This window comes from Rutilus rutilus (genome assembly GCF_951802725.1).
Source record: "Rutilus rutilus genome assembly, chromosome: 17".
In the NCBI taxonomy this organism is placed as follows: domain Eukaryota; kingdom Metazoa; phylum Chordata; class Actinopteri; order Cypriniformes; family Leuciscidae; genus Rutilus; species Rutilus rutilus.
In genome coordinates this window covers 737,906-761,963 of record NC_140230.1, presented here as the reverse complement: position 1 = coordinate 761,963, position 24,058 = coordinate 737,906, and the positions used below count along the sequence as shown (strand labels likewise).

Below are 24,058 nucleotides of genomic sequence, written 5' to 3'. Positions count from 1 at the left end.
AAGTGATTTTCCCCACATGAATATATATATGATTGACCTGAACAATTAAAGCTGTATCATATACTTGGATATTTATATGAGCAATATCACACTCCCAGCCATGCGAAATGCCTCTAAATCTATATCTATATCTATATCTATATCTGTATCTATATCAGACGGACTGCAGTGTTAATTTTGTGTGAAAATGTTTTATCAATACAATTTAAAATAAATTTCCCACATATTGCCTTTCAATAATTCGAGCACTTTTCAAGTACTTCTTCATAAAAATGGCCAGACTTAAATTTCCAAAAGTCTAATTCAAGTACTTCAATTAATTAAGATACCTTGTACGAACCATGATTAATTAAATAAAAAGGTTTTATTTTATTTGACTGTACTTTTGAGTGCTTGTAATGTCTATTATTCTCAATGAATCTCTTTAAAAATGACCGGAATACAATGATTCATTACTAATAATCATTTGTTTTGTTCATATGCTAACAGTTACAACAAGAACAAATTCTTAAAGATAACTTATTTAGCAAGTAAAATGATTGGTATTCCTACCCCTAATTTATTGGATAGTGTCTCGACATTCACGTTACGATAACAACTCAGACCACCCACTTTACAAATATTTAATCCCCCAGCCTTCTGGCCGTAGGTATAGGGTACCGATGTGTAGAAAGGCCAGGTACAGTAAGAGTTTTGTTCCTGTATCTATACGAGCTCTTAACACATAGGAAATCGGCCATTGATATGTCACTTATGCTCTCTTTGTTGTTATTTTTTTATTTTTTGTGATGTCAGTGATTATTTTTGATTGTTTTATAATGTCGATAATTGACCTATGGCTAAGCCACGCCCCTAAACGCGATGAGCCAATCACAGTGCGCATAGCTAACCCAATACACTCGGACATTCTCTGCTTCCACGTCCATTGAAATGCATTGCAGTTAGTCAGTTTTCATTCGTCTTTATATGTTTTTTCTTGTCATTTTAAGTTTAAAATGGTCAAACGATGGTCAAACGTTGTGCATAGGCTAAACACTTTGCAGTTTTAATGATGTCCTGTATGAACAAAATGATGGAGAATGTTTTTATGTTTCCACTGTTCGATCACACCCGCGCCTCTCTCTCTCTGACACACACACACACACACACATTCCAGCATTGCAATCTTGACATCGCAGCCTGTTCATTATGCTGCGTTCACACCAAACGCGAATAGAGCGGCAAATTCGCGCGTATCGTGTCTAGTTCGACGCTTGAACATTTTGAATCCATTCGCGCGTCCAAAGCGAATAGGACGCGCGTATAAAGCGAGCGTTTGAAGCGAAATAGCACCAAACTATAACGTTTACACTGTGACCTGTAAATCTTTGTCTGGAGCTGCAGCTTTTCATCGACCTTCTCAACAATAAAATTATTAATATAACCCTCCAATGCATAGTTAAGGCCATTTTGGTGACTTCGAGATGATATATAATCTTTCTGTCTCCAAAAATCATCAATTGCCTGTGAAATGTCTCCTACTGTGACAGCTGCCACAGCGCCTGTTCCCGAATGTTGACTGTCCGAGTGAGTGGAGGGGGCGTGGCTTAGCCATAGGTCAGTTTAACATGTTGTGTGTGTTTGTGTTATGTACGCATCTACAGTGGAAACAAATTTCCTCTCGAGGACAAATAAAAATCTATCTAATTAACAGTTATATGTGTCACGCCCGGCTTTGCAGTGCTGGGTGTGCTCACTCCACCATGGACAGAATATGTTTGGGCCGTCTCTCTCCCCCCAGTCTGAAGGGGGAGCTGTTTGTTTTCGGTCCATCTGACAGTAGCTGATTGGCGGGACTGTTTAAAAGCATCTCCTGCCAGTTGTTCTCTCTCTGCTCTGGGCTGCGCATCTCTGCTTTGCTCTGGCCTCCAGGCTGGCGGCAGCACCATCCTACTCCTTTTTGCCTTTTTTGCATTACACATAGTTTACACTTTACTGATCTGCACTACACTTTTGATTAGCTTTCTCTTGCTTCTCATTTACTGACTTGATACATTTATTGATTCAAATTATGATTTCATTGTATAATTTAATGTTTTAATAAACTATTTTGGATTTAACTTAACAAGCGGTGTGGTCTCCCCTATGTCATTGCTACTGTGAGCCAGGTAGTCGTGACATATGGAACTGTAATGAAGTCAATAAGTACTTCAGCCATGCGTTTACAAGAAAATACTTGCACACCTTAGAATGTTCGTCAACCAATCAGAATCAAGCATTCAACAGCCCCATAGTATAAGTATTTTAATAATTGCTTATTGCTGACATGTGTGAGATGTGAGTTGGACGTGTGAGATGTGTGAGGTGTGAGGTGGACATGTGTGAGATGTGCGAGGTGTGAGGTGGACATGTGTGAGATGTGAGGTGGACATGTGTGAGATGTGCGAGGTGTGAGTTGGACATGTGTGAGATGTGCGAGGTGTGAGTTGGACGTGTGAGATGTGCGAGGTGTGAGGTGGACATGTGTGAGATGTGCGAGGTGTGAGTTGGACGTGTGAGATGTGCGAGGTGTGAGGTGGACATGTGTGAGATGTGCGAGGTGTGAGTTGGACGTGTGAGATGTGAGTTGGACGTGTGAGATGTGAGTTGGACATGTGTGAGATGTGCGAGGTGTGAGGTGGACATGTGTGAGATGTGCGAGGTGTGAGTTGGACGTGTGAGATGTGCGAGGTGTGAGGTGGACATGTGTGAGATGTGCGAGGTGTGAGTTGGACGTGTGAGATGTGCGAGGTGTGAGGTGGACATGTGTGAGATGTGCGAGGTGTGAGGTGGACATGTGTGAGATGTGCGAGGTGTGAGTTGGACGTGTGAGATGTGCGAGGTGTGAGTTGGACATGTGTGAGATGTGCGAGGTGTGAGTTGGACGTGTGAGATGTGCGAGGTGTGAGGTGGACATGTGTGAGATGTGCGAGGTGTGAGTTGGACGTGTGAGATGTGAGTTGGACGTGTGAGATGTGAGTTGGACATGTGTGAGATGTGCGAGGTGTGAGGTGGACATGTGTGAGATGTGCGAGGTGTGAGTTGGACGTGTGAGATGTGAGTTGGACATGTGTGAGATGTGCGAGGTGTGAGTTGGACATGTGTGAGATGTGCGAGGTGTGAGGTGGACATGTGTGAGATGTGCGAGGTGTGAGTTGGACGTGTGAGATGTGAGTTGGACATGTGTGAGATGTGCGAGGTGTGAGGTGGACATGTGTGAGATGTGCGAGGTGTGAGGTGGACATGTGTGAGATGTGCGAGGTGTGAGGTGGACATGTGTGAGATGTGCGAGGTGTGAGGTGGACATGTGTGAGATGTGCGAGGTGTGAGTTGGACGTGTGAGATGTGAGTTGGACGTGTGAGATGTGAGTTGGACGTGTGTGAGATGTGCGAGGTGTGAGTTGGACGTGTGAGATGTGAGTTGGACGTGTGAGATGTGAGTTGGACGTGTGAGATGTGAGTTGGACATGTGTGAGATGTGCGAGGTGTGAGTTGGACGTGTGAGATGTGAGTTGGACGTGTGAGATGTGAGTTGGACGTGTGAGATGTGAGGTGGACATGTGTGAGATGTGCGAGGTGTGAGTTGGACGTGTGAGATGTGAGTTGGACGTGTGAGATGTGAGTTGGACGTGTGAGATGTGAGAGGTGTGAGTTGGACGTGTGAGATGTGAGTTGGACGTGTGAGATGTGAGTTGGACGTGTGAGATGTGAGTTGGACGTGTGAGATGTGAGAGGTGTGAGTTGGACGTGTGAGATGTGAGTTGGACGTGTGAGATGTGAGTTGGACATGTGTGAGATGTGCGAGGTGTGAGTTGGACGTGTGAGATGTGAGTTGGACGTGTGAGATGTGAGTTGGACGTGTGAGATGTGTGAGGTGGACATGTGTGAGATGTGAGTTGGACGTGTGAGATGTGCGAGGTGTGAGGTGGACATGTGTGAGATGTGCGAGGTGTGAGGTGGACATGTGTGAGATGTGCGAGGTGTGAGTTGGACATGTGTGAGATGTGCGAGGTGTGAGTTGGACGTGTGAGATATGAGTTGGACGTGTGAGATGTGAGTTGGACGTGTGAGATGTGAGTTGGACGTGTGAGATGTGTGAGGTGTGAGGTGGACATGTGTGAGATGTGAGTTGGACGTGTGAGATGTGTGAGGTGTGAGGTGGACATGTGTGAGATGTGAGTTGGACGTGTGAGATGTGTGAGGTGTGAGGTGGACATGTGTGAGATGTGAGTTGGACGTGTGAGATGTGTGAGGTGTGAGGTGTGAGGTGGACATGTGTGAGATGTGAGGTGTGAGGTGGACGAGTGCAGAGACACTGACCGGTGTTGTCCTCGTTGCTCAGGCTGATAGCTGAGGCTGGAGGCTGCAGAGAGAGACCCGTCAGAGGGTGGATCACCACACTGGCAGGAACACTGGCGTCTCCGTCAGTCATGAGGTGAGCCGTAGCGTGCGGCGTCAGACTTGAGTCGCTCGTCAGTGAGTGAGACAGCAAACTGCCCTGGTGAAGCGTCTGCTGGAGAATACTGGGGTCGATCTGAACACAGAGAAGAAAACTGCATCTTAGGGGTGTAACAATATATCGCAATACAAAAATGTATCGTGGAAAATTCTCCCAAAATAAAAATTACTGTGTGGGAAAAAATTCAAGATTTCAGAGTTTTAGTGTCAGTACTGCATTAAACTACTATATATAATGTTGAATATAATGTATAATAATGCAATGGGGGAATATTTGTGGGCCTGATAATGCCAAATGTCTGATGTTACCAGTAAAAAGTGGCCTACACTATTTTTATTATATCTAGTCAGAGTGCAAATGTAGAATGTGAGTGATTTACTCACACTAAATTAATTATTAACACTGGAACAGAAATGAGAGCAGATTTTCTGCAAACTGTGGCATTGTAGCCAATCACAGGCGTATCTGTTGAGCGCATGAACCCGACGGCCAATCACAGGCGTATCTGTTGAGCGCATGAACCCGACGGCCAATCACAGGCGTGTCTGTTGAGCGCATGAACCAGACGGCCAATCACAGGCGTGTCTGTTGAGCGCATGAACCCAACGGCCAATCACAGGCGTGTCTGTTGAGCGCATGAACCCAACGGCCAATCACAGGCGTGTCTGTTGAGCGCATGAACCCAACGGCCAATCACAGGCGTGTCTGTTGAGCGCATGAACCCAACGGCCAATCACAGGCGTGTCTGTTGAGCGCATGAACCCAACGGCCAATCACAGGTGTGTCTGTTGAGCGCATGAACCCAACGGCCAATCACAGGTGTGTCTGTTGAGCGCATGAACCCAACGGCCAATCACAGGTGTGTCTGTTGAGCGCATGAATCCAATGGCCAATCACAGGAGTATCTGTTGAGCGCATGAACGCAACGGCCAATCCCAGGTGTTTAAATTAGTAAATATTTCTGACTGAGATCTGCTTTTATTATAACCAACGGTGAATACACAATGTAAAGAAGAGACTAGCAGTGTAACAATATATCGCAATACAAAAATGCAGCAAAATGTATCATGGATAGTGACAATATGTCCCCTTTGAGGTCCCCTCGAAAACGAGATGTGATGTCACATCTCAAGGGGTTTTCCTCTTAATAAAAGTACATGTATTGTGTATAGTTCACCCAAAATAAAAATTACAGTGTGAGAAAAAATTCACGTTTTCAGAGTTTTAGTGTCAGTACTGTATTAAAGTACTATCTATAATGTTGAATATAATGTATAATAATGCAATGGGGGAATATTTGTGGGCCTGATAATGCCAAATGTCTGATGTTACCAGTAAAAAGTGGCCAACATTATTATAAATATATCTAGTCAGTGACAGAGTAAAGCATATTCATCTACAATAATTCTGTATTTTCATCTTCAGAATCATGAATATTGTTATTCTGGTGTCTCTATTGTCCTGCATTGGGTTTCAGCACCAAGTCCAAGAATATTCATTTACACACGCAATGTAATATCAAATTTAGCATTTTAAATCAACAGTACATTTTTGGTTGACCTTTTATCACAGTCTTGGAGTATCACAATAGTATGGTATTGAGAGTTCAGTATGGTGATATGTATCGAATTCGACGTGAGGGAATCGTTACACCCCTACAGCATCACACACCCCTACACACACGATCAGTACACCACAGAGTCTCTCGGGTCGAGCCGTACCTGCAGAGTGATGTTGTTGATGTTGCTGGGGTCAATCCCAGAGATCTGCACATTCGGACACACCAGGTGAATCCCTTCAAGAGTGGCGAGACCCTCCGTCAGAGAGACCGTCAGATCTCCACCCGCTGAAGGAAGAAAGAGGAAAATCATGCACTCATCCACCTCATTATGGATCTGCTTGTGCCAAATAACGTGGAGATGTGGAGAGCTCCAGGAAAAGTCTGAAATCTGCTGGTCTAGAAAAAGTAAGAGTTCTCGCCCCTTTCCGAGACCAGTCCAATATTACTCACATTATCTCAGTCTCACATTAAGGGCTCTATCATACAGCCGCCAGGAGCGACGCAAGTGTTTTTTGCTAGTTTCAGCCCGACGCAGTTTTCATTTTCATGTTCTGCGCCACGTTGTTTAAATAGCAAATACATTTGCGCCCATTTGTGCGCCCATTATGGTCTGAAAATCAAGTGTGTTCAGGCGCATTGTTGACGCATTGCTATTTTGAGGAACTGAAATAGTCATTGACCAACTGAAGCCTGGTCTAAAGTCAATGGCGCAATATTTTTTTTTGTTATAAGTGTCACTTTTTGCATATACATGAAATTGAGACAGTAGCAGGCAGTGTCTGCATGTGTGTATTGTGTAGCTATGAGTACCTGAGACAGTAGCAGGCAGTGTCTGCATGTGTGTATTGTGTAGTTATGAGTACCTGAGACAGTAGCAGGCAGTATGGCTTGTCCCACCAGGCCTTGTTGCAGCAGACTGGGCTCATACTGGCCCGTGAGCACTGGGTTCGCTGGGATGTAGATGTTGGGATCTGAGCTGGGGGTGTGCAGTAGAGTCTGAGCCTCCTGAGCCTGAGGAGCGCACTGGTCCTGCGGTGGTCTCTCGGTGCCGGCGCTCCGCTTGGCCTTGCGGTCCGAGGGCCTGATGTGACCCTGGATGTGGGTCTTGCGGTGGCCAGATGTGCGGAAGCGCAGCTCACAGAACGGGCACTTGAAGGGTTTGGAGCCGGTGTGCAAACGCATGTGGACCTTCAGACTGCCCTTGGTGGAGAATGACGTGTTGCACATGTGACAGCTGAACAGCTTCTGCCCTGCACACACACACACACACACACATCGGACTTTAAAGAGGCGGGAATACAACAAGGCTGTTGCTGGAGCAGATGTGTACATTTTCTGAAGAACTTTTAAGTGGTGTTTGGTTGTGCAAAAAATAAGTGCCATGGTGTTTGAGTGGTTTCTGGGTATTGCTGTGTGTTTATGAAGCTTTCCTGAGAGGTACATTGCTACGCAGTTGCTATGGTGTTCTGGGTGGCATCTACAGTAGGTAGTTTCTGTGTTCCTTTAATGCATGTTATAACACTGTGTCCTAAGCAGACGTGATGCCGTGACTAAGGAAAACAAGACCGTTCAATGTAAACAAGAACGTGGCTGTGGTTTTTGACTGATTTGATTAAGAGTGCAGTGCGCCTGCAGAGAGACTCCGCCCACACTCTCTTCTGATTGGCTGTGGTTTTTGATTGATTTAGTCACTTCTGGTGTGGACAGACGTTTAACTGCTTGTCGCTGGAATCTTAGCGCATCATGTCTGGTTAGGGCACAGTGTTAGATCCCTTTCGAGGGAACTCGCACTGCGTCGCTGAAGTTTTTTCACCCCTGCTTGATTGCGTCTGAAGCACGTATGTCAACTCAGTCCAATGGCGAGAGTGAGCTTCACGGCAAGTGACGTCACGACTAGGAAAGGACAAAAGCACATCCAGTCTGACCGGCATTAGCTTCTGTGCCTCGGCATGCGCTCTATGTTGAAACTGTCTGTCCTTTTTATTGTTGTCTTGTCACAAGCATCTATATATCATTATGCCGAAAGATATCTACAAGTTGTGTGCTTCTCCCTGCCCACGCTATTTAACGGGTGGGGATACACACAAACTTTGTGTGATGTGTTTGAGAACAGAGCCTTCGAGGAGGCTGACTGTCAGCATTGTGAGAGGCTTCCCCTTTACACGCTACGCTCCCGCCTGTCACTTTTCGAGGAAAGTGACCAGGCTCGCGATCCTCAGGGATCCGGACCCAGCATTCTTGGGGATCGCAAATGGATCTCTCGGCGGGGTTTCAGACGGGCCCCGCCCTTTCTCTTCCCTTACCCGGGGGATCCAGCGCTCTCTCGCCAGTGTCGGAAGCCTGCCCAGCGGCTTCTTCCGCCCGGGGTGAGAGCCCAATGCTTCAGTGCTCTAGTTCTGAGGAATTAGATGTACTGAGCATTGAAGACGACAATAAGGGGGAAGAGGATTCACCACCTCTTTCCCCAGCATATGAGGAGCTGGTGGAGGTGACCAGGCACCAATATCGGGTGCTTCCATTCGGTCTAACTCTATCACCCCGCAAGTTCACGAAGTGCGTAGATGCAGCTCTGGCCCCGCTCAGGGTGCAGAGCATATGCATTCTGAACTATATCGTCGATTGGCTGATTCTAGCGGAATCGGAGCAGTTGGCGGTTCGGCATCGAGATGTCGTCCTCGCACACATGCAGAAATTGGGGTTGAGACTCAGTGCCAAGAAGATTGTGCTTTCTCCAATACAGAGAACCCTTTTCCTTGGTGTGGTCTGGGATTCAGTCACGATGCGAGCCGGCCTATCGCCCGCTTGTGTAGCTGCTATCCTCACAGCCACGAAGGAGTTAAAGCTAGGCCAGTCACGCACTGTGAAACAGTTCGAGAGAATGTTAGGCCTCATGGCAGCGGCATCCAATGTGATACCCTTTGGCCTGCTGTACATGAGATCCCTGCAGTGGTGGCTCAGGACCAGAGGTTCTCCCCGAGGGGAAACCCACTTCATATGATCAAGATCACGGTGGTGTCTCCGCACCTTGGTTATATGGAGGAAACCTTGGTTCCTGTCCCAGGGTCCAGTGTTAGGAGCTCTTCACCATCGAGTCTCGCTCTCGACAGATGCTTCCCTCACTGGCTGGGGAGCAGTAATGGAAGGCTGCTCAGCTCAGGGTCTTTAGAGGAGTCATCATCTTTCGTGGCACATAAACTGCCTGGAGATGATGGCGGTCTTCAATGCATTGAGACACTTCCTCCCAGACACGAGAGGCCATCACATGCTTGTCTGTACAGACAACACAGCGGTGATCTCTTACAGAAATCATCAGGGGGGTCTGCGGTTGCGTCCACTATGCAAACTGGCACACCAGATCCTCCTGTGGTCCCTAGGGAAGATACTCTCCCTGAGGGCAGTGTATGACCCGGGTTGCCAGACTATAGGAGCAGACATCCTGTCGAGGCAGGGGCTATTTCTCTTGCTTATGAGTCCTCTGGCCAGCCGTCACCTTTGGTGGTCAGAGCTCACTCTACTAGGAGTATGGCGCCTCTAAAGCCTTAATCTCAGGGGTTTCCCTACAAGAGGTGTGTGATGCAGTGGGCTGGTCTTCCCCGCTCACATTTGTGAGATTTAATAGCCTGGACCTGGATGCTGCCCCAGGGTCTCAAGTGCTTATGACTCAGTTGCCAACAGTTTCTCATAACAGGCAATTGTAAGTACGTGTTTGGGTATTATCGTTCCCAAAGCGTCATTGACGCAGTTCAAGTTCCCTCGAAAGGGAACGTCTCAGGTTACGACTGTAACCCTAGTTCCCTGAGAAGGGAACGAGACGCTGTTACTTCCTGCATCCCTGTGATCGGTTTGCTTCGGCTAATTCAAAGCTAATGCCGGTCACCCGCTGTGATGCTCACTCTCGCCATTGGACAGTTGACATACGTGCTTCAGACACAATCATGCAGGGGTGTTCCCAAAGCATCATCGACGCAGCGTCTCCTTCCATTCTCAGGGAACTAGGGTTACAGTCGTAACCTGAGACGTTTTATCATCCACCAGCTGAAAATCACTAAGAAAAGAAATAGCTTTCCTCAACAAACCACATGAATTGGTACATTGTAAAAAATATATATACTTGAAATTATTTAAGTTGTTTTTCGAAGATTTTTCAAAGTGTTTAAAAAGAAAATTCTATTTTATTCTTTCTACTTCAAAATGTAATGTTTAATTCAATGTGTTTATGTTTATTTTAAAAACGACGATGCACATTAATTGACATGAGCACTTGCGTCCATCATGTAAATGTGCCATATTTAACCATACAGGATCATTCTCATCTGCAGTCCCTGGTAGGCTGACAGTAAGAAAAAGAAAAGAAATAAAGTTGTATAAATACATCTGCCTACAATTACTAAAACTATGGCATGACCATATGGTACACAAAACACTAAAGACTCATGTTCCAGTAAACATAAACAGAAGCATATTGGCAGAAAAAATACAAACAAAATTACTTCAAATAATCAGACAGAAAACAAGCCATTTCTGCAGATTATAACAACACAGGATTCAATATGACACTTGCTGTTTGTTTGTAATTATTTGTGAAATTTAAATCTTTTTCAGTGTATTATTCATGTCAGCAGAACAGCCAGTATTACATGCTGAAGTTATAGCAAGTATAATTAACAGTGATGATCAACTTCACCAGGCAATATGAACACGAACACAGATCTAAACGCACCTGAGTGAGTCTTAACATGACAGTCCAGAGTGGATTTCACCGTGAAACTCTTCCCACACTCGTCACACTTGTACGGCTTCTCGCCTGTGTGTATCCGGATGTGTCTGAAAGATGAAAAACAATGTGTGTTCTGGGCTACTGTTAGGACAGATGTACAGTCAAACCAACATGTAATCAGACACCTTCAACATTTCTCACATCATCACAGTTTATTCACTATAGTTTAGAAAATGGTAATAAAATATGAGCAGAACTCAGTTGATATTTGACTGGTTTTGTCCGTCCTTCTGTTAGACTGTCTCACACATGAATTATGTTGAATATCTGTCAGCTGTTAAATTTAACTACACAATTAGATAATACCAGTTTAGCTCAACCAATCACCAAGCAATGCTTCATTGTGTTCAGTCTGTGTGTAAAAAGAGCATTAGCAATTAAAGAAAACACACTTTAAAAACATGATCAGCTCAAAGTGTCTGAATCATTTCTGGCCCCAAATGTTTATAAATGTTACTGGTAGTCTCTGGATGAAGAATTATTGGGTTTCAGTTTACTTTATTTTGCTCTCCTCACTTACATAAATGAACTATAGTGTCCTGATCACACTAGGAGAAACATATCAGAAATGGTCTCTGGTGAATAATGTTTGGTGTGCCTGTACATCGACAGATGGAGATGAGCAATGAGCCGTTACAGATGTTGTCAGATGTTCAGAGGTGATGATTACCTGACCAGGTCGCTGGGCTTCTTGAAGCTCTTCGGACAGTACTGGCAGCGGTTGGCGAACTTCGGCTCTATGTTGAGCTCCACACACTTGTCTTTAACCTCGCTGATGCGGTCTCGTTCGGCAGCCGTCTGGGCCAGAACCTTCTCTGAGAGACTGGGCTCGTCGCGCGGGTCTCTCTTGGCTAGCTCTGCTGTCTGCTCTTCTGTTAGCGTGATGATGCCGGTGCGGTTCCTCTTCGGCCCGGAGCGATCCGACCCGTCCTCCTCCTCCTCCTCTCCGGCCTCGTCGCTCTCCAGAACTAACATCAGTCAAGTCAGCTTTATTTATACAGCGCTCTTTACAACACACAGAGTTTCACAGCAGCTTTACAGAGATAACAGGAAAATAATGCAACAAAGTTTGTTTCCAGAAGAAAACAGCGTCATATTCCAGCTTAAGTTTAGAGATTGTTCAGTTTAGTTGTAAAAAGTTATTAATTTAGTTAATTTATAGCCGTTCTGGAGAAAACAGTGATGTCATCGTTTAGCTCGTTTTTTCCCAACGTTATATTGCTCCTTACACTAATCTCTTTATCATCCAGCTGTGCTCCTGGAAGCTTGAAATATTTAGCAAGTATTTCGTTAAATACTGTGTTTAGCACTAAGTTTTCAATTCGGTTTTATATATATACAGTATATATGGTAACACTTTACAATAAGGTTGATTAGTTAACATTAATGTATTAACTAACATGAACTAACAATGAGCAATACTTTTGTTACAGTATTTATTCATCTTTGTTAATGTTAGTTAATAAAAATACAGCTGGTCATTGTGTGTTCATTGTTTGTTCACAGTGCATTAACTAAAGTTAAATACAACTTTTAATTTTAATAATGTTAATTACACTATTAACTAAGATTAATAAATGCTGTAAAAGTGCAGTACATTATTAGTTTATGTTAACTAAGGTAGTTAACTAATGTTAATTAATAAACCATATTGTATAGTCTTACCAAAATAATATCTATAAAAATAAAAATAATTTTTTTGAGGTAATCAATCAATGCCACAAATCCTGTTGATGGAGGAGTAGAGGAACTGGGCGTACTGTAAATGCAGATCAGTGCACAGCTGACTAATGAAAGTGCAGAGTAATGTAATGCTCGCTTCACCGCAGAAGCTGATGGTGACGAGGTCTGGTGTGTCGTACCTTTGGGACCCACAGCATGGTGGAGTTTGGTGTGTTTCCGGCGCAGGATGACAGTGCGGAAGCTTTCCTCACACACCGTGCACTTGAAGGGCTTGGTGTTCAGGTGGATGATCATGTGTCGGTTCAGACTACCGTTAGTGGTGAAACACGTGTCGCAAACGTTACACTTATAAGCCTTCACTCCTGAGAGAGCAAGAAGAGGAGAGACTGCATGAGTTTCAGAATTAGATTAGATTAGATTATATTAGATTCAACTGGATTATAATGGATATAACACAGCGTGATGAAGTGTGTGTGTGTGCAGGTCACCTGTGTGTGTGTTCAGGTGTGATTTGAGCACTCCGGCGGACACGAAGCTCCTCCCGCACAGGTTACAGCGGTACGGTTTCTCTCCGGTGTGAGAGCGCACATGTTGCTTCAGGTGACTGGACTTCTTAAAGCTCTTATCACACATGGTGCACCTGACAAACAAAACTCATTTCACTGCACTGACTCAACCAAACGCACGTGCAGGTTTAGGTAGACAGTGGGACATGAGTGAAGTGCAAAGATTTGTTTACAGAGGAAAAAATACAATTAGCAACTAAATGTTGCATTAGAAATATGCAGGTTGCTGGTGCTCTTCACGTGTCGGTCAAAAATGACCAATTTTTATTATTTTTTTGCAATGAATGTACTATATTTTATTTTGATAATGTTTTTTATTTAATATTTAGTATTATTAGGGGATTTAATACTAAATTATATTTACGCTGTTTTTATAATCAATGTATTCACTTTTTGAGCATAGACCTGAAAATGTAATTTCCAACTTAAACTGTGGTAAATCTTGAATGCTTTAGAGCAACAGACTGAAGTTTGATCTCTTTTCACAGACGACACTTGGCAGACTATTGCTGAAGTGAAATCTTTTAACTTAAAAAAAGTATTTTATGTGTATTGTTAAGACAAATTTTCAAAAACACGTTTTACTCCAAATCACAATACACATCATAATTTGGCCCAGCCCTACTTTCAGACATCTTCTAGTCAACTGAGATGATTCAAAGAGAAAAGTGCAAAAGAAAAACAACAGCATAGTAGAGTTTACAATAACAAAATACAGTTTCAGTTTACAAGATTATTACATTTTATTACATTTCTTTCTAATAAAATTATGTTTATATCCAATAATATTTATATGTATATCTTATTAACCATTTATTAATGGCAAGGCTTTACTTGTAAAAAGGTACAAGACATTCATTGTTTTCAAGACTATTAATTTTCTCGCCAAAGTGAGTAGGATAGCAGCTGCCTTTCAGTGTTTGATGCATGTGAACTTACTGATAAACTCTCTTGTTGATTTCATCCTCATCCTGGAAGTCTTGTGTCTGTATAGACAGCTGCAGCTCTCCTTGACTCGCCTCCTGCAATAAACCACTCGTCTACACACACACACACACACACACATTTACCATACAGACTAACATAATTTCATTTCACTTTCATTTCATGCATCTGTTTTCTGTACATATAACGGTCAGGTAAGGACAAAGAAGATACAGCTTTAACATCAATGGCAGCGGGGCCACGCCTCAACCAGTGAGTCACCTGACTTTCTACAATGACTACATCACTCATCCCGATGACTCTAAATTATAATCTGACGCAGCACACTCCAGAGGTTTCAGCGGTTATTACAGTGGTCACCGGTTTTCCTCCGAATGGCCCCCAAAGTTCAGTTCTCTCAACTCGCAGTCAGGCGTGTTCTTGAACGGTCATGAATGGTCTAGAAATTCAGACTTCTGGCTCCAGAATCGGACATTCATCCGACACAGGTCCCGCCGTTTTCATCAACCGACCTACTTAGCCTCTGCATCCTCTGTCTACGCTCAGGCTATTTAAACCCACCATCGCCTGAACATAGAGTCCATGTTCCTGGTTGCCTTTTTGGCTTCCTGCGACATTCAGAAATGTACCCCTATTTTCATCCACCTTCGATCTCTACATCTCTGTAATTTCGATCTACTTTCTAGACACAATCTTCACAACTCTTCGGAGAAGCAAAACAGACCAATTCGGAGCTTCATACCCTATTTATATCTTCCATTTAAACTCCTACCTCAGCTCATTCAAACCTAATTTGGAAAAAGTTTACTCCAGGCATATTGCCAGAGCATCTCCCAAGATCTGCTCTTTCTTACCGAAACCGAAAACTGGCCACAGGACACCAGCATATCTCCAGAACATTACTCAATACATTTCTTACGTATCTGAGCAGCGACCTCAGTGGCCAGACGAGGTATCTCAGACGAGATGACCCGACTCCTTGGCTATTGATCTTCAGAAGCTCTTACATTCGTAACAATCTCAACGACCTCCATCAAGCCAAGCTCACCTCAGCTCTTCCCAATCTTTGGGGGTCCTTATCACTCGGCCTACATTTAACTGAGATGATGCCCCCACTCTGAGTCTCCTGGCCGCCAACACCAAACGACCAGATCAACCTGACTGCCATCCCCTTTCCCCTTCCCCTATTCATCCCCAACTCTCTTCAATAACAGATCACCTGACTACCATCACTTTTCCCCTTCCCCTTCATGCTTCCCCTATTCATCCCCAACTCTCTTCAATAACAGATCACCTGACTACCATCACTTTTACCCTTCCCCTTCATCCTTCCCCTATTCATCCCCAACTCTCTTCAATAACAGATCACCTGACTACCATCACTTTTACCCTTCCCCTTCATCCTTCCCCTATTCATCCCCAACTCTCTTCATCCCCAACTCTCTTCAATAACAGATCACCTGACTACCATCACTTTTCCCCTTCCCCTTCATCCTTCCCCTATTCATCCCCAACTCTCTTCAATAACAGATCACCTGACTACCATCACTTTTCCCCTTCCCCTTCATCCTTCCCCTATTCATCCCCAACTCTCTTCAATAACAGATCACCTGACTACCATCACTTTTCCCCTTCCCCTTCATCCTTCCCCTATTCATCCCCAACTCTCTTCAATAACAGATCACCTGACTACCATCCCCTTTCCCCTTCCCCTATTCATCCCCAACATTCATCCCCAACTCTCTTCAATAACAGATCACCTGACTACCATCACTTTTCCCCTTCGCCTTCATCCTTCCCCTATTCATCCCCAACTCTCTTCAATAACAGATCACCTGACTACCATCCCCTTTCCCCTTCCCCTTCATCCTTCCCCTATTCATCCCCAACTCTCTTCAATAACAGATCACCTGACTACCATCACTTTTCCCCTTCCCCTTCATCCTTTCCCTATTCATCCCCAACTCTCTTCAATAACAGATCACCTGACTACCATCACTTTTACCCTTCCCCTTCATCCTTCCCCTATTCATCCCCAACACTCTTCATCCCCAACTCTCTTCAATAACAGATCACCTGACTACCATCACTTTTCCCCTTCGCCTTCATCCTTCCCCTATTCATCCCCAACTCTCTTCAATAACAGATCACCTGACTACCATCTCCTTTCCCCTTCCCCTTCATCCTTCCCCTATTCATCCCCAACTCTCTTCAATAACAGATCACCTGACTACCATCACTTTTCCCCTTCCACTTCATCCTTCCCCTATTCATCCCCAACACTCTTCATCCCCAACTCTCTTCAATAACAGATCACCTGACTACCATCACTTTTCCCCTTCCACTTCATCCTTCCCCTATTCATCCCCAACTCTCTTCAATAGCAGATCACCTGACTACCATCACTTTTCCCCTTCCACTTCATCCTTCCCCTATTCATCCCCAACTCTCTTCAATAACAGATCACCTGACTACCATCACTTTTCCCCTTCCACTTCATCCTTCCCCTATTCATCCCCAACTCTCTCCAATAGCAGATCACCTGACTACCATCACTTTTCCCCTTCCCCTTCATCCTTCCCCTATTCATCCCCAACTCTCTTCAATAACAGATCACCTGACTACCATCACTTTTCCCCTTCCACTTCATCCTTCCCCTATTCATCCCCAACTCTCTTCAATAGCAGATCACCTGACTACCATCACTTTTCCCCTTCCCCTTCATCCTTCCCCTATTCATCCCTAACACACTTCATCCCCAACTCTCTTCAATAACAGATCACCTGACTACCATCACTTTCCCCCTTCCCCTTCATCCTTCCCCTATTCATCCCCAACTCTCTTCAATAACAGATCACCTGACTACCATCCCCTTTCCCCTTCCACTTCATCCTTCCCCTATTCATCCCCAACACTCTTCATCCCCAACTCTCTTCAATAACAGATCACCTGACTACCATCACTTTTCCCCTTCCACTTCATCCTTCCCCTATTCATCCTCAACTCTCTTCAACAGCAGATCACCTGACTACCATCACTTTTCCCCTTCCCCTTCATCCTTCCCCTATTCATTCCCAACTCTCTTCATCCCTAACTCTCTTCAATAGCAGATCACCTGACTACCATCACTTTCCCCCTTCCCCTTCATCCTTCCCTTATTCATCCCCAACTCTCTTCAATAACAGATCACCTGACTACCATCCCCTTTCCCCTTCCACTTCATCCTTCCCCTATTCATCCCCAACACTCTTCATCCCCAACTCTCTTCAATAACAGATCACCTGACTACCATCACTTTTCCCCTTCCACTTCATCCTTCCCCTATTCATCCCCAACTCTCTTCAACAGCAGATCACCTGACTACCATCACTTTTCCCCTTCCCCTTCATCCTTCCCCTATTCATCCCCAACTCTCTTCATCCCCAACTCTCTTCAATAACAAATCAACTGACTACCATCACTTTTCCCCTTCCCCTTCATCCTTCCCCTATTCATCCCCAACTCTCTTCATCCCCAACTCTCTTCAAGAACAGATCACCTGACTACCATCACTTTTCCCCTTCCACTTCATCCTTCCCCTATTCATCCCCAACTCTCTTCAAGAACAGATCACCTGACTACCATCACTTTTCCCCTTCCCCTTCATCCTTCCCCTATTCATCCCCAACTCTCTTCAATAACAGATCACCTGACTACCATCCCCTTTCCCCTTCCCCTATTCATCCCCAACACTCTTCATCCCCAACTCTCTTCAATAACAGATCACCTGACTACCATCCCCTTTCCCCTTCCCCTATTCATCCCCAACACTCTTCATCCCCAACTCTCTTCAATAACAGATCACCTGACTACCATCACTTTTCCCCTTCCCCTTCATCCTTCCCCTATTCATCCCCAACTCTCTTCAATAACAGATCACCTGACTACCATCACTTTTCCCCTTCCCCTTCATCCTTCCCCTATTCATCCCCAACTCTCTTCAATAACAGATCACCTGACTACCATCCCCTTTCCCCTTCCCCTATTCATCCCCAACACTCTTCATCCCCAACTCTCTTCAATAACAGATCACCTGACTACCATCAATTTTCCCCTTCGCCTTCATCCTTCCTATTCATCCCCAACTCTCTTCAATAACAGATCACCTGACTACCATCCCCTTTCCCCTTCCCCTTCATCCTTCCCCTATTCATCCCCAACTCTCTTCAATAACAGATCACCTGACTACCATCACTTTTCCCCTTCGCCTTCATCCTTCCTATTCATCCCCAACTCTCTTCAATAACAGATCACCTGACTACCATCCCCTTTCCCCTTCCCCTTCATCCTTCCCCTATTCATCCCCAACTCTCTTCAATAACAGATCACCTGACTACCATCACTTTTCCCCTTCCCCTTCATCCTTCCCCTATTCATCCCCAACTCTCTTCAATAACAGATCACCTGACTACCATCCCCTTTCCCCTTCCCCTATTCATCCCCAACACTCTTCATCCCCAACTCTCTTCAATAACAGATCACCTGACTACCATCACTTTTCCCCTTCCCCTTCATCCTTCCCCTATTCATCCCCAACTCTCTTCATCCCCAACTCTCTTCAATAACAGATCACCTGACTACCATCACTTTTCCCCTTCCACTTCATCCTTCCCCTATTCATTCCCAACTCTCTTCATCCCTAACTCTCTTCAATAGGAGATCACCTGACTACCATCACTTTTCCCCTTCCCCTTCATCCTTCCCCTATTCATCCCCAACTCTCTTCAATAACAGATCACCTGACTACCATCACTTTTCCCCTTCCACTTCATCCTTCCCCTATTCATCCCCAACTCTCTTCAAGAACAGATCACCTGACTACCATCACTTTTCCCCTTCCACTTCATCCTTCCCCTATTCATCCCCAACTCTCTTCAATAACAGATCACCTGACTACCATCCCCTTTCCCCTTCCCCTTCATCCTTCCCCTATTCATCCCCAACACTCTTCATCCCCAACTCTCTTCAATAACAGATCACCTGACTACATCCCCTTTCCCCTTCCCCTTCCCCTATTAATCCCCAACTCTCTTCAATAACAGATCACCTGACTACCATTCCCCTTCCCCTTCATCCTTCCCCTATTCATCCCCAACTCTCTTCAATAACAGATCACCTGACTACCATTACTTTTCCCCTTCCACTTCATCCTTCCCCTATTCATCCCCAACTCTCTTTAATAAATTATTTCCAGCATGCATGGTTGTGGTGTGGCCCTTGCTCGTGAATTAACAAAAATAACACTTATAATACAACATTTTAGTTTGTCCCTCAGTGTGTGTTACGTTCAGTAGGTTGAGAGGGTGTTTGTACCTCAGTGTGTGTTACGTTCAGTAGGTTGAGAGGGTGTTTGTACCTCAGTGTGTGTTACGTTCAGTAGGTTGAGAGGGTGTTTGTACCTCAGTGTGTGTTACCTTCAGTAGGTTGAGAGGGTGTTTGTACCTCAGTGTGTGTTACGTTCAGTAGGTTGGGAGGATGGTAGCTGGTGGTCAAGGCTTGTGACTCCAATGTGCTTGAGTCCTGAAGCTGTTGTACCGTAGAGAAATGTGCCTGCTGGGTAAATCCCTCAGCAATAGTGAAACCTGCAACAGAGCACACACACACCAACACACACACACACACACACTTTAAAATCAGGGTACCTCAAATCCAGCCCTGGAGGGCTAGAGTTTCACTCCAACCCCAATCAAACTCACCTACCTGTAATTTTCTAGTATCTGTGATGACTTGATTAGCTTGCTCAGGCGTGTTTGATTAGTATTAGTTGGTATTAAAATACTTGTGAGATTTGAGATTTCTTAAATATCATATTTCAGTGTATAACTTTCTTTACCATTACGTGAGGCAAAATAAGTCTTAACTCGATAAACTTCATGACGTTTCAACAACTTAAGCTCTTTTTCTTGTCTTTGTACCTAGCCTTCATCACCAACATTTTGTGTATCTGTATTTTATGTTCATGTTGTATGCTCCGCCTCTTTGCCATGCATATAAATTATATAATTTATGCTACGAAATTCAGTCAATAAATGTGTTTTTGTGTCTCAGCTGAACCGATCATCTCTTCCTTTTTACTACTAGTTACAGCACCAAATAAACATGAATGAACACCAGAAAGAGTGTTGAAAGATACAGACCAACTAACTGAAATGAATCGTGTCACTGCAGCTAAGTTTATAAAACAATAGTTTATGTTTACATGGTTATTTTGTTTTTAATCAAAATCAGTTGGAAAGCAAGAAAACGGCCACAATCAAGTTACGAATGGACATCTCTGACGACAGCAACATAGCCTCCCTGCTACAGGTATCACAGACAGCACTGGCTTCCCAAACATACGTCTGTGAGAGTGTATTTACATCGAGAAGTGTGTGCAATGTGTGTTACCTTGTGTCATAGCTGGCTGTTCAAAGGTCTGCTGAGGCAGCGCCGGTGTCTCAAACTGGCTCATGTGTTCGGGTAGAGCGTGCTGCGCACTCACAAACGATTCTGTTGATAAATACATATTTTCATTGTTCATTTAATGCTGCTTTATATAATAATAATAATAATAATTCATTACATTTATATAGCGCTTTTCTCAGCACTCAAAGCGCTTTACATAGAAGGGGGGATCTCCTCAACCACCACCAATGTGCAGCTCCACCTGGATGATGCGACGGCAGCCATATTGCGCCAGAACGCTCACCACACACCAGCTTACTGGTGGAGAGGAGACAGTGATGAAGCCAATCAGTATATGGGGATGATTAGGAGGCCATGATGGACAGAGGCCAAGGGGCAAATTTGGCCAGGATGCCGGGGTTACACCCCTACTCTTTCGAAAGACATCCTGGGATTTTTAATGACCACAGAGAGTCAGGACCTCGGTTTTACGTCTCATCCGAAGGACGGTGCTTTTTGACAGTATAGTGTCCCTGTCACTATACTGGGGCATTAGGACCCACACAGACCACAGGGTGAGCGCCCCCTGCTGGCCTCACTAACACCTCTTCCAGCAGCAACCTGGTTTTCCCAGGAGGTCTCCCATCCAGGTACTAACCAGGCTCAGCCCTGCTTAGCTTCAGTGGGCAACCAGTCTTGGGCTACAGGGTGACATGGCTGCTGGCATGGCATATATCATCTTCCCATCTAAATTAAGTTATGATGTAGTGCACTATGACCACAAACCAGTGGCACACTGCAGTGTTGTGAAATGAAGAGGCAACAACCTCAATGTTTTTTTTTTTAAATCCAGTATAAACTCATGTTCCATATTCAATTAATATAGAAATTTCCATGTGAAACAAATAAATAAACCATCAGATAAATCAATATGCCTTACACAATCAAAAACAACCAAAACAACCGGGCCAGGCAGCTTTATATGTGCATGTGTCGTGTGTGTGAGCGTCTCTCAGACTGTATCGAACTCAATTCTCTTTCAAATCTAATCACGCGTCAGTGGATTAGTACACACAAAGTTATGCCAAAATGCCTGTCTTGGCAAATGTTACTGATACACAGTCTTAAGTGAACCAACAGTTGGGAGAAAATTGTGTGTGTGTGTGTCAATACAGTATATTGGATCTGTGCATTCGGTCTTAAAGGGACAGCAGTCTAATAAACCTGCTGCTGTCTGTGTCATTAACGTTAATTAAACAACAAAAGACAAATAAATCACTCACTGCTCTTGAGCACAGGGTAAGAGATTGCTGGTTTATTTTTGTACCTGCTACTCAAACCATCAAACAAACAGTCCAACATGTCCTCTGTGTCAGGCTCCCAGTTCATGTTTGTTAATAACTAAAGTGCACATTTCAGTTATTTTCTAAGAAAAAAAATAGTATATTTGGGCTGCGTCTGAAATCACGTACTCTCTTAAAAATATTTTAAATAAGTGACAACTTCATAACCACTAAAAAAGTACATTCTATATAGTATGAATGTGTGTAGTATGAATATAATCTGGACGTACTACATTCGCCATGTTGTCATTATCATGTGACCTACCAGCGTCATTCACAAATCCTATCCTGTGGCCTCATGTGTCCATCGCATGCACACTTCTGAATCTCACCGGTAGTAGTAGGTCATCGGGAGACTTTTTGCCCACTCTTTTATGAGAACTGTGAATTCGGACATACTTCTCCTATACAGTAGAGGAGAATGTGATTTCAGATGCAGCCTTGGAGAAGAGAGCCCGTGTGCCCCTCACCTGACTCCTGCAGGCCGTCGTCCCCCAGTGCTGTGGGCAGCGCCCCCTGCTGGCCGTCTCCCACCGCCTCCAGCATGCTCTGGGTCCCAGTGTCCACTGCGGGCGGCTGCATGTCCTCTGAGCTCTGCTGGAGCTGCTGAGCCAGCTCATACCTGACAACATGACAACATGAGCCGAGTCAAAACAATCCCCAAACTGTTTCCTAATACCAGGAACATGGCAAGAGCAGAGGTTTATGTTCATATTCAGAATGACCAACAATACCATCCAATAAGAGTAGCTCTCCATGATGGACATGTTTCAGGTCTTTGCTTGTTCATTAAAGGGTTAATTCACCCAAGAATGAAAATTAGCCCATGATTTACTCTCCCTCAAGTCATCCTAGGTGTATATATGACATTATTCTTTCAGAGGAATACAATCAGAGTTATATTAAAAAAATGTCCTAGCTCTTCCAAGCTTTACAAGGGCTGTATATTTTTTGAAGTCCATCAAAGTGCATCTATCCATGATAAAAGTGCATCTATCATCATAAAGTGCATCTATCCATGATAAAAGTGCATCTATCATCATAAAGTGCATCTATTCATCATAAATGGATCATCATCATTTGTGTAAGAAAAATATCCATATTTAAAACTTTATCGACTAAAATAACCAGCTTCCGGCAGACGGACGTCCGTCCGCATCGATTAACGGTGAAAGAGTAACACTTGACCAGATTGTATTGGTCTGAAAGGAGAGTGTCATATACACCTAGGATGGCTTCAGGGTGAGTAAATCACGGGCTGATTTTCATTGTTGGGTGAACTATCCCTTTAATAGACATGAGGCGGCGTGAAGCGTCACCTGTGTGTCTTCATGTGCTTCCTGCAGTTAGGGGAGGACTTGAAGGTTTTCTGGCAGTAGGGACACATGTAGGGGCGTATGTCGCTGTGTGTGGTCACGTGGCGGCGCAGGCTTCCGCTGGTGGTGAAGGTGGTGTCGCACAGCACGCACTTGAAGGCTTTGAGGCCCGAGTGTGTGCGGATGTGGGCTTTCAGCACGCCGGATGAAGCGAAGCCTTTACTGCACTGCAGGCACTTATACGGGCGTTCACCTGTGTGTGACCTGCAAAACACACACACTCACGCATCAACCATCAGAACACTGCAGCTCACACACTCAATTTCATGTGTTTATTTTAAAGGTGAAGTATGTAGTTTCTGCGGCACTAGTGGCACCTAGAGGAATTACAGAAATACAGCATATTTTGCAAACACCCCTTACAGGCATCACGTCTCTCTCAACCCAAACATCACACACCCAGCTCTGACGGGTGCTAGTGAAGGCACGTCTCAGCAGGGTACAGTAGCCCACATTCAATAAAACCTCCAACATTATAGGAATACTTTTAGCTGGGTTGCAATGTGCCATGAGTAAGTAATTGAGTAGCAAACACTGTCTAGAGTGATCATGAGCATCTCGATAATAATAAAACCCATCCAATGCGTCTGCACTGGGCACATTTATAGACGTGCCACAACTGTTGTAGTGCGTAACATGTTAATCTTTCAAGGCCTAAATACAGAACATTTCAGCCTTTTACAGTAGCCACGCCCCTAACCCTCAGCCTGTTACAGTAGCCACGCCCTAACCCTAACACAGTAGCCACGCCCATAACCCTCAGCCTGTTACAGTAGCCACGCCCCTAACCCTCAGCCTGTTACAGTAGCCACGCCCATAACCCTCAGCCTGTTACAGTAGCCACGCCCCTAACCCTCAGCCTGTTACAGTAGTCATGCCCCTAACCCTCAGCCTGTTACAGTAGCCA

The 24,058-nt window shown here is 44.6% G+C and overlaps 1 protein-coding gene across 3 annotated transcripts in view; it reads right to left on the bottom strand.

Moving 5' to 3' along the window:
- znf236 (zinc finger protein 236) overlaps window positions 1-24,058 on the bottom strand; it is a 70,986-nt gene that overhangs the window by 18,955 nt on the left and 27,973 nt on the right. For all 3 annotated transcript variants that reach the window (XM_084435665.1, XM_084435666.1, XM_084435667.1), the window contains 12 exons: window positions 23,095-23,355; window positions 22,246-22,397; window positions 20,436-20,537; window positions 19,491-19,630; window positions 14,004-14,104; window positions 12,987-13,138; window positions 12,678-12,860; window positions 11,486-11,783; window positions 10,759-10,862; window positions 6,902-7,288; window positions 6,199-6,323; window positions 4,339-4,552 (listed from right to left, as the gene is read on the bottom strand). In XM_084435665.1, coding sequence (XP_084291791.1) covers window positions 4,339-4,552; window positions 6,199-6,323; window positions 6,902-7,288; window positions 10,759-10,862; window positions 11,486-11,783; window positions 12,678-12,860; window positions 12,987-13,138; window positions 14,004-14,104; window positions 19,491-19,630; window positions 20,436-20,537; window positions 22,246-22,397; window positions 23,095-23,355 — 2,219 coding nt within the window. The remainder of the gene's footprint in view (window positions 1-4,338; window positions 4,553-6,198; window positions 6,324-6,901; window positions 7,289-10,758; window positions 10,863-11,485; window positions 11,784-12,677; window positions 12,861-12,986; window positions 13,139-14,003; window positions 14,105-19,490; window positions 19,631-20,435; window positions 20,538-22,245; window positions 22,398-23,094; window positions 23,356-24,058) is intronic.